We start from the raw sequence: 14,784 nt of genomic DNA on the forward strand, positions 1-14,784 counted from the left end.
AGTATTTAAGTATTGCAGAGGCGGCGTGGGTCAGTGGTAGAGTGTTTTTCTTGCAACCCAGAGGTTGTGGGTTTGATCCCATGTGATTGTGACCACATTGAAGTATCCTTGAGCAAGATACTGAAGTAGTGGACAAAACATTATTAGTAACAGAGTCATTCTATTAAACTGCTAGCTTGCTAGTGAATACAAAGCTTTAGTATGTCATTTAATTGATTAATTTATGCAAAGCCTTTTCCACATTTTTTCACTATCCTTGAAAAGGAGGCTACGAGGCTACGAGTGTGGGACACATCTTAGTAAGGTTTAATTACTAGTCAGCCAAAAGTGTACTATGAGTGCTACTAGTGACAACAAAGTCATGTAGCACTTCTTTGGTATTAGCAGTTGTGCCCAGATGTCAACAAGAGTCATTTTTCTCACTAGTATACGCTCCTACTCATAAGCTAAAGTTTTCCCACTAGTGTGCAGAAAGTGGATAAATCACTACTTGTAGTCATTCTACTAGTGGACTGATTTCGCTTACTAGTAAGTACAAAAGTGTACTAGTACAAAAACTTTAAGATGGATGTGAAGGAAATGGACTACAGTAAATGCTCAAACGGCTTTCCTTACTTGCTAGCATGCTAACCTGAGCTCCTTTCAGCACCCTGACCCGGCATTTCGCCAGATGGCCTCTGCCGCCAATCCCCGCTCACAATCAAGATTAAGATTACGCCACGCACACGCTCACTTCCACACACTCACACACATGCAGACTAGAGGATGATATAAGCGAGAATCTGTCACGGAGTTACGGCTTAACTTATTAAAGCAAGCCAACGATCGGGGCTGGGGAGGAGTGGCATCCATCAAACTCTTTGCGTCGCTAAACTAGGCAGAAGATGCAGACGGCAGGACGGGCGTACACCTCCGGCGGCGCAGCCAGCGCCATCTTGCGCGGTTGAGCTTCCTAGCGGGCGCGTGGCGGGCGAAGCAGCATGCAGCCGACGTCATGGGCTTTCTGGAAAACTATCAGGAGATCGACCCGGTCACCCTCAATTTGTGCATCCTGATCGCCAGCTACGTCATCCTGCTCCTCGTCTTCCTCATCTCTTGCATCATGTACGACTGCCGCGGCAAGGATCCCACCAAGGAGTACGCGCCCGACCCGCAGCCCACCCAATCGCCTATCCGTCTGGTGGTCATGCAGAGCTCCCCAGCGCCGGTGGCGCGCTGGGATGCCGCCAACATGATCGCCACATACCACGAGCCCTCACACACTGACTTCCGGGAGAAGAAGAGCACCATGGTTTGAGCCGTCACGGCGTTCTCGGACACACTGCTCCCCATAACTTTCCCTTTTTTTGCTTTATGTTGGAACTCGCTACGGTCGAGAGACATGTGTCGGCCGGGTTAAGCGTGCGTGCACGTGAAATCCCGCTCAAGGATCCTCGAGCCAAAGCCGCCAGTCTGCTCCCATGTCAGATGTCACAACTGATAAGGCGCACGCTTGTTTTGACGCACTCTTTCAGCCTCGGGATTATGGTGAGCGAAAACATTCGTAGAAATGTTCCCCAGGTAGGCAATAAAAGCCGCTGAAGATAGACTTTAATCGGGAAGGACATAACCTTTTCCTTGAGCGCTGCACTGGTCAGGTCTTTGACCTTTGGAATCTTTAACAACGGGAATGCGCGTTAACTACCCTTTACAGGTGTCCATTGTTACACCACGACCTGGATCTAGAAGGGTCATAAATCAGACCATTTTGGACTTTGAAACTGGGGTTGTCATGAATCAGTCCCGGGTCACAAATTATTAAATTAAATTATAGTCTGGGTTATTTTGGCATCCATTTTACTCCACTATTTTGATATAGGAGGGTCATCAATCAATCTGTTTTGGAAATGCATTATTCACTGTGCATTTATAACATTCAGGCATCCATTGCAACTCACCACTTTGATCGCTAAAGGCCATAAATCAATCTGATTTGACTTTGGAAGTGTGCGTGTCATAAATCACTCAAGGGTCAAAAACGCTTGGCAGGCCTTTGCCCATTGATGTGGGTCAGTAAGACATAAACCACTCCTATGTCGTACTTTATCCCTCCTTTGATCCAGAAGGGTCAAAAATCAATCCATTGTGAGCAAGTGTTATTCTCTCCAGTTTTTCAAATTACACAATTGTCAATCTGGTACTTTGATTTCTGAGGCTAATAGATGTCCATTTGTAGACCAATCCTTTGGTTGTTGAGAGTCATAAATCAATGTGATTTTTGGCTTTGAAAGAGCATGTGTCGTAAATGGTTCAGGGGCCATGCATCTTCAATTAATATGTAAACTTTATTTTCTGTGCCTTAATTGTTGGTCTTTTGCTCTTTGAGGGTCCTTAAGCAATCGGTTTTGGCTTCAGAAATGGATGAATCATAAATCACTCAAGTGTCATAAAGTGTCATAAATGTATTTGTTGCATGTGTGGGAATATACCATTTATTTATTATTTATTTATTTATTTATTTACAACAGGGAATTGCAAATGTCCATTGATGACCTAATTTTTATGGTTTATGGGTGTCATCGGGTTTCTGATTACTTCATTCAGATTCTGATTGGCTGATTGGTATATCAAGGGTTATAAATCTGGCTGGCTGGCTCCCTGGATGGATGGATGGATGGATGGATGGATGGATGGATGGATGGATGGATGGATGGATGGATGGATGGATGGATGGATGGATGGATGGATGGATGGGGCAAATTTTATATTATCCTGTGCTTTTAAGGGATTTGATCAGAACACATTATTTGTGATGGTTATTATCATTCCACTCCAATTGTCTTTCACACTGTTGCTACTATTTTGAGATAAGGGTGTGGAAGTTGTCATAAAACACACTTTTTGCATCAGAGTCATTTCCTATTCTCTGCCGATGTCATTGTTGTCTTTAGCTGTGGTTCTATCCAGTCCATGTCTACTTCCTGATTGGCTGCCATTCACGGATTATGCTCCAACATTTGCTTAAGTCTGGCCGGAGCCCTTACGTAATTCCGGGAGTGCTTCTTAAAGTTGGGAGCGCTCCAAAAACAAGAGTGGATAGTCTTGTCTTGTTGCTGTCGTCAATTGATTTTTCCTTCAAACAAGACCTCCACCACCCCCACCACCCAAAAATATACCTCAAATGTTAAAAACTGGGTGACAATCATATAATGTAAAAATTATCATTATCATCATACCGAGGAAACAAAGCCTCTCTTCCTTGCATATTTATTCAAATAATGTTTGTCACTTCAAGTTAAAGTTCAAGTTAAACAACTGACACAGACATAAAAGAAAATTAAACATTACATATCATATAACACCAAAATATTCAACCTTACCCAAACCTTACACTAATGAAAGCTTGCTAGCTTAACATTCAATGAGAAATGTCATTGACAGGCTAACTCAAATTAGCATTATTGTGGCGGAAATTGTTTCACCTTCAAGCACCCAAGAAGAACACATATGGAGCAGTAACAGAGCATGCACCAATCCTCACAGGCTTTTCTTTTCTTTCCATTTCTCAATATGCGTTCTTGTCTGGTCTTACGTCCTTGTGATCTCTTGAAACGTGAGAATCAGTTGCAGCCCAGGTACTGTTCCAATTGAAAGTATGCATGAAGCAAGAACGCACAGAATAGTGATGTTGTTCTTGTCAGCTGCCTTAATGATGCATCGTGCAAAGCCCTTACAATTTACAAAGAAATTAACTTTCTGATTAGGGGTAACGTTCTCAAGTACATTCTTAGGACGTTCATACATGGTGAGTTCATTTTGAGAAGCCGCCTCAGTTGGCTCTTCTACTTCTTCTTCCTGTTGATTACGCTGCATCTCTTCTAGTAGAGCTCAGTGCTGCCCAGCATGTGGCACAAAATGGCACAACATTACAGGCGCAACTCAATTTTGGGATTTGCTTGCATAAACAAATGATTGCTTAAAAAGTTACAATACAGTAGTAACGCAAAAAAAAATAATCACAATAAAGCGGGAAACTAAAGTTTAAGGTATTTTATATATATGTGTGTGTATATATATATATATATATATATATATATATATATATATATATATATATATATACACACACACACACACACACAGTGGTTTGCTTAATTTTACAATGTTTGACAATCACGGATGTTATAGCGTGACTTCAAACATGTCCCAATGCCCAATAACAATTTTAATGTGTCGCTTTGAGCTGAATTTATTTATTTGTCAGTTGGGAAGGACGAGTTGGCGAGCGAGAGATTTCCGTTGGCCAAAAGCAGAGGATTGTGCTTACATAAAGACTCTTATTTCACTCGTCAAGCGTGCTTACGTAATAACTGTTACGGTGCCATCTGGAGAATCATCAACTTACAACTTAGTAACAAGTGCCATTCATAATAACGCACATTTTTGAACGTTATAATATGCTAATATGTTACCATTCAAGACATTAATATTAAGCAATCACTGAGTAACACTGCATTTAAATAGATGTTTTTATGAAGATGTTTGGGCTTACATAGGCATACACAACTGTTCAAAATATAGAAAACTAAAGTAATATATTTAATGTGTTTTAATTTTACTTTGTATGAATGACAAGCTATTTTTTTTAATTCCTTGTTGAATATTTTTTTAAATTTGAATTTCAATATAAAACTTGTCTAGTCACCTGTCTGCCTGTCTGTCTGTCTGTCTATCTATCTATCTATCTATCTATCTATCTATCTATCTATCTATCTATCTATCTATCTATCTATCTATCTATCTATCTATCTATCTATCTATCTATCTATCTATCATGTAGGATTAGGATTTGCATTGTATTGATGCCTCAGTAAACCCGCGCCTCATTCTCCCCAATTGGTTGAAATCTCAGTATTATAGCTATTTATTGGCTCAACATGCTGTCCTTCACGAAAATGGTTGCATTCCGCATGCGCAGTACGGCATAAAGCGGGCAGGCGTGGTTCATTCGAGCGGCCTGGCCGGCCTCCTTTCACTTCCTTGCCGGCTTCATTTGCACATCTGCCCGCTTCTCATGACTATTTCTACCTCACAGGCTTAGCGGCTAGTGAACACTTGAGCCGGGATGTTAAGGAGGAAAAGGCTAAAATGCCTTTGAGCGGTTGTGAGAGTTAGTGGCTAGGTCGCGTGTAGGCGGCAAGCTAATGCTAAAGTGTTTTGGGCATGACAGCTGCATCATTTTTCCATACCTCTTTTTTTTTAAATTTAAATAATCCTTTTTTGTGCTGCTAAGGACTACAAGACGCTGATATGAAGAAGGTGAACAGGTGAGTGAGCGATAAATGAGCGTCTAGTCTGTTTTCATTCAAATTAAATGTCACGCTAACTAATCTGTGACGTCATTAAACGTTGAATAAGTGATTACGTGAAAACAAGAGCAAGTGATTGATTGGGAGCATTATTATCATTTTATTGATTGGCTAGGAACTATGTTGAACGGAGTTGAAGACTTTCATTTCCATTAAAGTAGTGTTTTGTCATCTTCTAGTCGCATCAAGTGGTCCAAATAAACCCTTTTTTGGAGGGTCACGTTTATTACTTGTGGATTTGAGTAACGTCGACGCAAATTGCTATTTGGCCACTAATAGGGTTTATCTTTTATATGTCAACATTAAGCTTGATGAGTTTAGTCATTTTGTGGTTTGCTTTCATATTTTGGTGTATAAATATACAATGTGAAATATTCTTTTATTTTATGCATCAGTTCTACAGTGAACTCAATTTGGTCTTTTCCAAGGCTCCTTTAAGTTCTTTTAAAAACAAAAAACAACAAAAAAACACACACACACACCCACACACACACACACAGAAAGTCTGCCAATTTGAAGAGGCAATTTGGGGGTCAATTTGGTCTTTTCCTTGGGTCCTTTAAATTCTGATGCCCCCAAAGATAGTTTGATAGCAACATGAAACTTGGTAGGCATGTCTGTTCACTCACCCACCACAAATTAGCAGCCATGACCGAAAAGCCATTTTGGTTTGAAGTTCAAATGTTATGTCAGTCCAAAACAGGTGTAACATGCATGATGAAAGTCCACAATCATGCACGCACGCTCGTACATTGTACAAACACGTCACGAAGATAATGTGAGTCCAAGTTCATGGCCACCTGCCTCAAGTATAGAAACATTGGTCAGTATCAACTTGAAATTCATATCCTGCATTTGTATAATAAAGGGATGGGAATTTAGGTGGTGTTTTTTTCTATTTGATTCATCAATTGATGAACAAAAATGACATATCATATATTAAAATAATTGTTAAGGAGCAACTCTAAATTAAAAAATATGCTGCTGCCATTATGTTTTAGAATTGAGCTAGTGGTAAGACGAAGGGAGTTTGGTTGTTGTTGTTCTTGCAATTTACATGACTGCTGACGATGTTTTTTTTTTTATATTCAGATACATGAACAGACGGCCTTCTGCTAACGGTCGCTACCAGCCCACCTGCTACGAGCATGCCGCTAACTGCTACACGCACGCAGTGAGTCGCCAACTGTCTACCAACATTCTACACCACGGGCTTGTACCCCACTTCCAGATGTCCACACCCAACTGAACTCATTTTGAGCCAATTTATGTTTGTGTCCTTTTTTTTTTATTTTTTATTTTTTATTTCTCTCATGCACAATATGTGGCATTTGAACAGGGGTGTGTGGCCTTTTTTTTTTTTTTTCTTTCTTTTTTTTTTTTTATATGCGCCGTACGTGGTCGCAGCTCATGTCTGGTATGTGGCGTGTGCAGTTCCTGATCGCGCCGGCGCTGGCGGGGACGGCCTTCCTGCACCGGCTGTCGGCCGACGACTGGCAGCGCGTGACGGCGTGGGTGTACGGCCTGGGCCTCAGCGCCCTATTCCTTGTTTCCACCGTGTTCCACGTGGTCACCTGGAAGAGGAGTCATATGAGGTGAGGCGCCACCGTGGCTGACACTAGGGTTGGGCGGTATTAAGATTTTGACAGCGTTTCACCGTCTCCTCATCATACCGGGGTATACGGTAATATCGTCACATTTTTCCTCTTTAGTTTTCTGGGTGTTACATTTTGTGATTTGGGTGCTTCATGGTTGCAATGGCAATGGGGTTTTTTTCTCTCTAAGCTTTACTTTACCACACAAAACCCAACCTGTCGCGGAGACAAAAAAAAAAAAAAAAAAAGGTCGTTCGACCCGTTATGTTTTATTTTCTGATCTGTCGCTGAGTCTGTCCAGATGGTCATCGTCTCCCTGAATGACGGGTTCTGCTCCGGTTCGCTCCTCCACAGTGAAGTCCGGCAGGGTATCGGCATCGCGCATTTACCGTCTTCGTGCACTGTTTGCATATTGCCGCGTCGACATCTACCGGCTCGTTTTTTTAATTGGGCCTGAAGCCAAAATACTGGCAAATTGCAGAAGTGGCGCCCTATTTTTTATTTTTTTTGTGCAACCGATGTAGTTGCTTCGCGAGCTGCTCGGCTCCATCTTGTCTTTAGTTGTTCCGGATTATGGGATGTCACATGACTAATTATTGCTATTAGTTTTTAAAATAGTTCTAAGTAAATAGTTATATTAAGTTGAAAACAAGTACACATTTACATTTTCCCTCAAAAAATAGTTATCCTTTTTTTTTTTTTTTTTTTTTTTTTTTAAATGGCGGTATTTAAAGTGACACCGTTTCTATTTTTAGACATCGCGGGATACCGTATTACCGCCCAACCCTAGCTGACACGCTCCAAAAGTTTTAAAACAAGGGTTTCGAAGTGTCAAATTATGGTTTTCTCGGATTATTTTTTTTGCTGTGCAAAGACAATAAAGTTGAAATAGGGTTTGTAGACACGGATGGTGTTTCAAGCATGGGTTGTGCTTTGAATGTTTGTGTTTTTCAGGGAGGTGGAGCACTGCTTCCACATGTGCGACCGGGTCGTCATCTACGTCTTCATCGCCGCCTCCTACACGCCCTGGTGAACGCACAAAGCACCTACTGTAGTAGTAGTAAGTCCACCTCCTCCCCCCCGTCGTCGTCTTGCTCATCTTGCCGCCCTTTTTGCTCAGGTTGAACCTGCGCGATCTGGGCCCGGTGGCGTGCCACATGCGTTGGTTGGTGTGGCTGATGGCGGCCGGCGGGAGCTTCTACGTCTTCAACTACCACGAAAAGTCAGACGGCGAGACGCCGCGTCGCCAACGCTCATCGGCGGCCGCTCGCAAGTGACCGTGTCCCCTTTGTGGTTTGCCGGCAGGTACAAGCTGCTGGAGCTGGCCTCCTACCTGACCATGGGCTTCCTCCCGGCCTCCGTCGTCGCCTCCATGGTCAGTACGGGTTCGAGCCGGTGCTGGGCTTTCTCATTAGGGTTTCAAGTGTGTATGAGGCCAGCTTTCAGGGTTGCAAATGATAGTCAGCCTGTTCCAAATGGTGTCCGTCGGTGACAGTGGATGAGCACTCAAATTAGGATCCGAAACCCACAGCTTTCAAGCTAGGTTAGGCTTTCAAATGATAGGTTACGGTAGGGGTGGGCGATCTTGCAAAAATAGAATATCATGATTTTTTTTTAATGATAAATTCATGATTTCAATTTTATTACAATTTTTTTTATTAACTCTTTGACTGCCAGGCGTTATAAAAACAAAACAAAAAAATCCACAGTGCCAGCCGCTTTTGAGCATTTTAACTCATCTTTCAAGGCAAAAAGAATATTGTTTGCCTTTACTACATATACAATGTGGCTACGAAATGAAAGATCGCATTCCATTCATTGGAATTTTACTAATCATCATGAAACGTCTTTGGCAGTCAATAAGAAATACAAATTAAATGACCTGAAATAAGAGATATTGAATAAATGCAGTTATGTGTGAAAATGATCATGTAATAAACACCTTTTGTAAAGAAAAATATAAATTATAAAGCTGCAAAACGCCTGAGTAAAGCATTAAGAAAAGTCACATTTCTGTTTTCAAGTAATGTAGTGAATCTCTTGCACAGAATTTGGTTGCTAGTCATGGTTAAAGAAAAAAAAAAACAGCATGTAAACAAAGTAGAAAAAAAACTGCTGCTGCTTATAAGCAAAGATCACAATTTCTTTAGCAACCATTGTGGGTGGCGGGTTTTGTAGTTTCCCATGGTCCATGAATGCAACACACTTTTACTTTTTTTTGTGTGCTAAAGTTAGCGTGTTGTTTTCTTGCTTGGTTAGCCCGATCATTTCACAAACGCTACAATATGACTTACGGCTGGTCGTTGGGGGGGAAAAAAATGCACTTTTGTTTTGCGCCACCATTTCTCTGCAATCTGCGTACATGCAAGGAATGGCGGTGTTGGGGGTAAAAACTTACGACTTGGCAGCTCGTAACGCGGATCCATATACGGCGTGATTTTGGTGAACGCTTCTGTGACGCTCTGCTGTTTTGGAGGCGCATGCATTGAGCTGTTGTCTCTGCTTTGGAGTTTTTGGCCCTCATTGCATGCGCTGCCGTTTCAGGTGGCTGAACACGTTCGTAGTGTCGACGTAACTTGCCTTCACACGCTCCTTGCACAATTTGCATATGATTTACGCGTGGTCTTTGTCATTTGTCGTGAAGCCAAAACAGTTCCATAAAACGGATGATTTAATTAAAACTCTTCGGAACAAACTCTTTTTCAGCCTCCTCCACCATGAGCCCGCATATTTTTAGGGTGGGAAGACGCCGGGCGGGGCGGGGGCGAAGTGTGTGGGCTACAGTTGACCACTGAATGGCCATCATATGTACTCCGGAGACATTGGAGGCAGCAGATACATCACTGTCCTTCAGTCAGTGGCAAAAAAAATAATGAGCTGATGGTCAAATTTGTGCTGAAATGCTTTGCGTCACGATCAGACGATTCCATAGAAATGACAGATCGTGAGCCCCACGTTTCGTTTAACGATCTAATATCGTCATATCTCCCACCCCTAGGTTACGGGTTTGAAGTAGGGTATAGGATATAAAACTGAGGTTTTAGTTAAGGTTAGGGTTTAAATCGCGTTTTGGGCTCCGTTCACACTGCAGGCAAATGTGACCAAGATCTGAATTTCCCCCCCCCATATCTGACTTGGGTCACTTTTAGAAGTGGTCCTCGGATACGTATCCAAATGCGACCACAGTCTGAACAGCCAGGCTACATATATCCGACCGCTACGTCATCAAAAATCCCCAAAATCCTGGACCATACGTATTTACTTCCACAAACAATATTTTGACTGATGTATCTTGTGCGCATGCTTAGCGAATAGCAAATGCTTGTTTCATTCATTCTGCACGAAATAGCGTTCCTAATTTTCCCAAACAGGAAAATTCATGCCACTCCAACTTTGTCACTCTGGGGTTGGCAAGTTTTACAAAAAGCACATTATTTGGTGATTTTATTTTATTTATTTATTTATTTTTATGTATTTATTTTTTTTAATTGACGTCAACTTAATGACTCTGCTGGAACTTGTCTGAAGTTTCAGGTGAATTAAAAATGTGGATTTCGCAAAAAAAAAAAAAAAAAAAAAAAAAAGTCGGAATTGAGCATTAAGTCATGTAGTGTGAACGTAGCATTAAAGGTTCAAAGACTGCTTTCAGATGTCAAATTAGGGCTTCAGTCCTGCAACAGGGTTTCAAGCAAGTGTTGGGGTTTCAAGCCTAGGTTAGCATTTCACATTTGGGTTCAAAGCAAACTGGACTATTACAAGGCTGTGATGGGTTTTTAAATAAACAGAAGGGTTGCAAATGATTATTTCAAGTCAGGGTTTTGAGCCTGGTTTGTGGCTTCAAATTGGGGCTTCAAGACGGGATAGGGCTTCAAGCAAGTATTAAAGTTTGAACTCAGAATGAGGGTAAGGTTTTGGGTTTCAAATTAGGGCTTCAAGACATAATGTAGGATTTCAAGTCAGGGTTTTGGTTTTGACACTCGTGGTCAGTCTTTGGTGATCTTTCGCTGACCCCTTGTGGCAGTTGTCAGCACATCATCATCATCATCATGGTGCCGTGTGTAAGCTGATGGTTGGTCACTGCTCGTTTGTTGTAGAGCACGACGGAGGGCTTGGAGGAGCTGGCGTGCGGCGGCGCCCTCTACTGTGCAGGTGTCGTCTTCTTCAGGAGTGACGGCGTCATTCCCTTTGCGCACGCCATCTGGCACGTCTTTGTGGCGCTGGCGGCCGCTGTGCACTACTACGCCATCTGGAAGTACCTGTACCGGCCTGCGCACGACCGTCTGCTCGGATCATCCTGAGTGCCCGGCACTGACCACTCAACTGCCTCCCACCCAAAAAGAAAATGTTTACCACTTTCCTACACGAGATGATTGTTTTCAAACAGCGTTTTGACGCTCACTTTTCTACACACTCAAAGTCATTCCGCAGCATGTCGACCAATTGAGCGCTGAGGGAAAACACTGATGGGGTTTGTTTGGTTAGCACCACTGTTAGCAGGTTGCGCTAACCTCTCCAGGCAGGAAACCGAGATTTGTCAGCTGCATGTCTGGATATTTCAAAATGGCCATTCTGCAGGCAGGTGACCAATCAGGGCTGAGAAAAAAAAAAATCATTCCCTTATGGGAGTTAGATTCCTTATCAGACACTACAAGACATTTGACATTGTTTGTCTGGATATTTTAAAATGGCCGTTCAGCGGCTTGGTGACCAACTGCATGCTAACAAATACGTATCGATGGACTTTCTAACCTCTGGGGGTAAAAAATAAATATTTTGAGCCGTGTTTGTTTTCAAAAATGGGCATTCCAGGGCCTAGTGACAAATCAAACATTGAGAAAATATTGTTTGATTATGTTAGCATGCTGTGCTAACTTGTTGCGGGTAGAAAAAAAAAAAAGACTGAAAAATGTGATTATTTTTTTTTTTTTTCATTTGTTGTTGTGAAAGTTTGCCGCCCCTTGCTGGTGGTTTTGTGCATTTCAAGAAATTTTCAGTTTCTCCAAAGCTGCTCGAGCATTGCTTCCATATCCTGCTACTAGTGCATGCAAATTTTCATCTACTAGTACACTCTGGCCTCATGAATAAGACAACTCAGCACACCAGTAGCTGTTTTGTGTTTTACTATTTACTTACTTTTTTTTCCTTTTTTTTTAAAGACTTATTTATCTTGCATTCTGCGCACTAGTAAGACAAGTTTGGGCTACTAGTAGGACAACTAGATGACTGGTGATGGGAAAACTGACCTGTTTGATAACCGTGTGCTACTAGAGAAACACACTAATAGGATATGGAACAAATGCTCAAGTGTCTTGACATGTTATTTTTTGATGAGCGGTCATGATTGTCATGTAGACGCCGCTTCCTTTTTGGGTGGACGTCATTTCCTGTTTGTGTTTTGTACGTTCCTGGCCTTCCCGTTGCTGTCTTTGTGGTGCTACTATTTTTCTCTTCCTGTCAATAAAAAAAAAAGCATATCAACAACCATGCTTGCCAAGCATCGTCTTAATTTACATGCTCCAATTTATCAGGGAAAAAAAGCTTACATATAATGTAATAAGGTGCTAAATGCTCTAACACGTTTCAAGTTTTAATGTGACAATTTTCACATTCAAATAATAATGCATCACAATTACATAGCACTTTTTTGGACACTCAAATACGCTTCACAATGGATACATTATTCGTGCACTCACACATTCACACACTGGTGGCGGTAAGCTACTTAAAGCTTCCAGCTTTGCCCTTCAACAAACTCTAGCTAGCGGCTCCGAATAAGTCGCAGTAATGTAGCGTCCTACTCGGGATGTGTTTTTTTTTGTGACACTTGACATCTTTCCCACCTTTTAATGAAAACGCTTGGCGAAAATCAAGCTCTCTACATTCGTTATGGGAGGCTTGCCCCCTGGGAGGCGGAGCAGGAGCTAAGCAGTGACGTCAGCTAGAAGGGTCTATTGCAGCCTGTCAAAAAAAGGAAGGAAGGACATTCTCTTATTGAAAACATTCAAACATTTCAAACAAGTGTTCGGGTTTCAAGCTTGTATTAATGTTTTAAACCAGGGGTGTTAAACTTTCAAGCCTGAGTGGGGGTTACAATTTAAAACAAGGGTTGTAGAGTTTCAAGTCATAGTTAGAGTATTAAACAAAAATTAGGGTTATTGTTTGGCAGGGTTAGGTTAGGGTTTCAAGCCTTGGTTAAAGTTGTAAACAACGGTTCCGGTTTCAAGTTATAGAGAATACTGTATGTTACTCATGTCAACCTTTTTAACTGTGGTCTCAGCTCTCTGCAGGTCAGGGCTGGGCAAAATTCAGAATTTCAGAATTCAATTCAATACATGAATTTGAATTTGAGAAAGTGGAATTAAAAATTCAGTGCAATTTGGAGAAATTCATTCTCATCCCAAATTAGTGAGAATGAGACATTTTTCTTCCAAATGGAAGTAAAGTAAGAAAGCTTAGCAATATATCTTAATTTGAAAGTCATGAAATGAAACAATTTTTGGAGTTAGTGGCGGTGTGGCCATCAGGAATTTTGGGGGCTTCTCAAATGGCCAGTACATTTTTGGCCTGGTCGCAACTAGAAAAACTTAATTAGGATCCTGCGTCCCATTGTGGCCAAAGGTAGAATGCTGCTCGACTATTGCACCTTTTGCTGATATAAGTAGGAAACCCTTGTGGCGGAAACCGCATGCTTAACTTGCGATATGGCATCCATTAGTCGCCATGATTTTGACTCTTTCTTCTTCTTTTGATAGGTGGTCAAATACTTTTGGTGCATTACTGCCACTTTCTTTAGCAGGCTATCTGCTGTTCTTTGTCTCATCCATCCATCCTCTTAACCGCTTGCTCCTCACAAGTGTCACGGGGGGTGCTGGAGCCTATCTCAGCCGGCAAACTCCACCCAGGAAGGCTGGAGCCTGGACTCGAACCCGAGGCCTCTGTACTGAGAGGCGGACGTGCTAACCATGCAGTCGGACCCGTCGCCATGGGCGGGCCTTGGCGGTCCGTGCCCGCCCTGGCAGTCAACCGTGCCCGTACGAGCAAGATGACTCACCAACTATTCGTCCTATCAGTCACACAAACTTGCGCCTTCTGTTTTAAGTAAAGCATGGCGTGCCAGCCAACCACATCCCTCCTTTCAAGTTTGGCTTTGATTGACAACTAAGGCTAGCCAATTACAATCCGGATCACGAGGGCTGGAGTGGGGTGGGGGGAGACGCGCGCTCTGCAGACGTGCCTTAGCCAAATCTACTTCCGGGTAGATAGTGCGCATTTGCCGGCTGGCGCTGGGACAAAGATTGAGCAGTGAGCACGTCGTGTCGCTTTAATGGGAGCCACCAAACGCCAACCCTCGATCCAGGATCCTCGATCCACATTTGCAGAATCTATCCCAGAAATCGAGCTCAAACAAAAATATTTATTTGCATCTGTAAAAGCTTTGCTGTCAAGTTGTCGGGCAGAAAATGAGTCCATCCAGCTGTTGCTGTGGAAACACTGTTCGATGTCTGGTCTGTCTCCATGACAGCAATGTGGATGATGTTACATGGCCGATGAGATGAGACACCCCCCCCCCCCAAAAAAATGTGAATGAGACAATTCACGTTGCCTCGGTGAGAAAGTCGCATGGCTGTCCGCGGCCTTTGATAACATCGCGCATCGCGGAGGTTATTTTTTTGGTCACTATGGCAACCGGCCATGACGCGGCAACAACAAAAGTGCATGTCTTCGATTCAATGTTCTCAAATTGTACAACGTGACACGAAAATGCATTTCCACAATAATGTCATCCATACAGCATTTAAAATAATGATTTCTGTAAGAGAAGTACGATATATCGCAATTTA

General features: G+C 42.3%; 1 protein-coding gene across 1 annotated transcript; it reads left to right on the plus strand.

Annotated features, from left to right (window-relative positions):
• The first annotated feature begins 1,311 nt into the window (after positions 1 to 1,311).
• Positions 1,312 to 12,425, plus strand: mmd (monocyte to macrophage differentiation-associated). Its single transcript, XM_077531038.1, has 8 exons — positions 1,312 to 1,527; positions 5,273 to 5,306; positions 6,441 to 6,522; positions 6,783 to 6,943; positions 7,898 to 7,972; positions 8,064 to 8,165; positions 8,249 to 8,318; positions 11,038 to 12,425. Exons 1-8 carry the CDS (start codon positions 1,461 to 1,463, stop codon positions 11,239 to 11,241), a joined length of 795 nt encoding a protein of 264 aa, XP_077387164.1. The 5' UTR covers positions 1,312 to 1,460; the 3' UTR covers positions 11,242 to 12,425.
• Positions 12,426 to 14,784: the final 2,359 nt, after the last annotated feature.

Source organism: Festucalex cinctus, chromosome 1 (genome assembly GCF_051991245.1).
Source record: "Festucalex cinctus isolate MCC-2025b chromosome 1, RoL_Fcin_1.0, whole genome shotgun sequence".
Taxonomy (NCBI): Eukaryota; Metazoa; Chordata; class Actinopteri; order Syngnathiformes; family Syngnathidae; genus Festucalex; species Festucalex cinctus.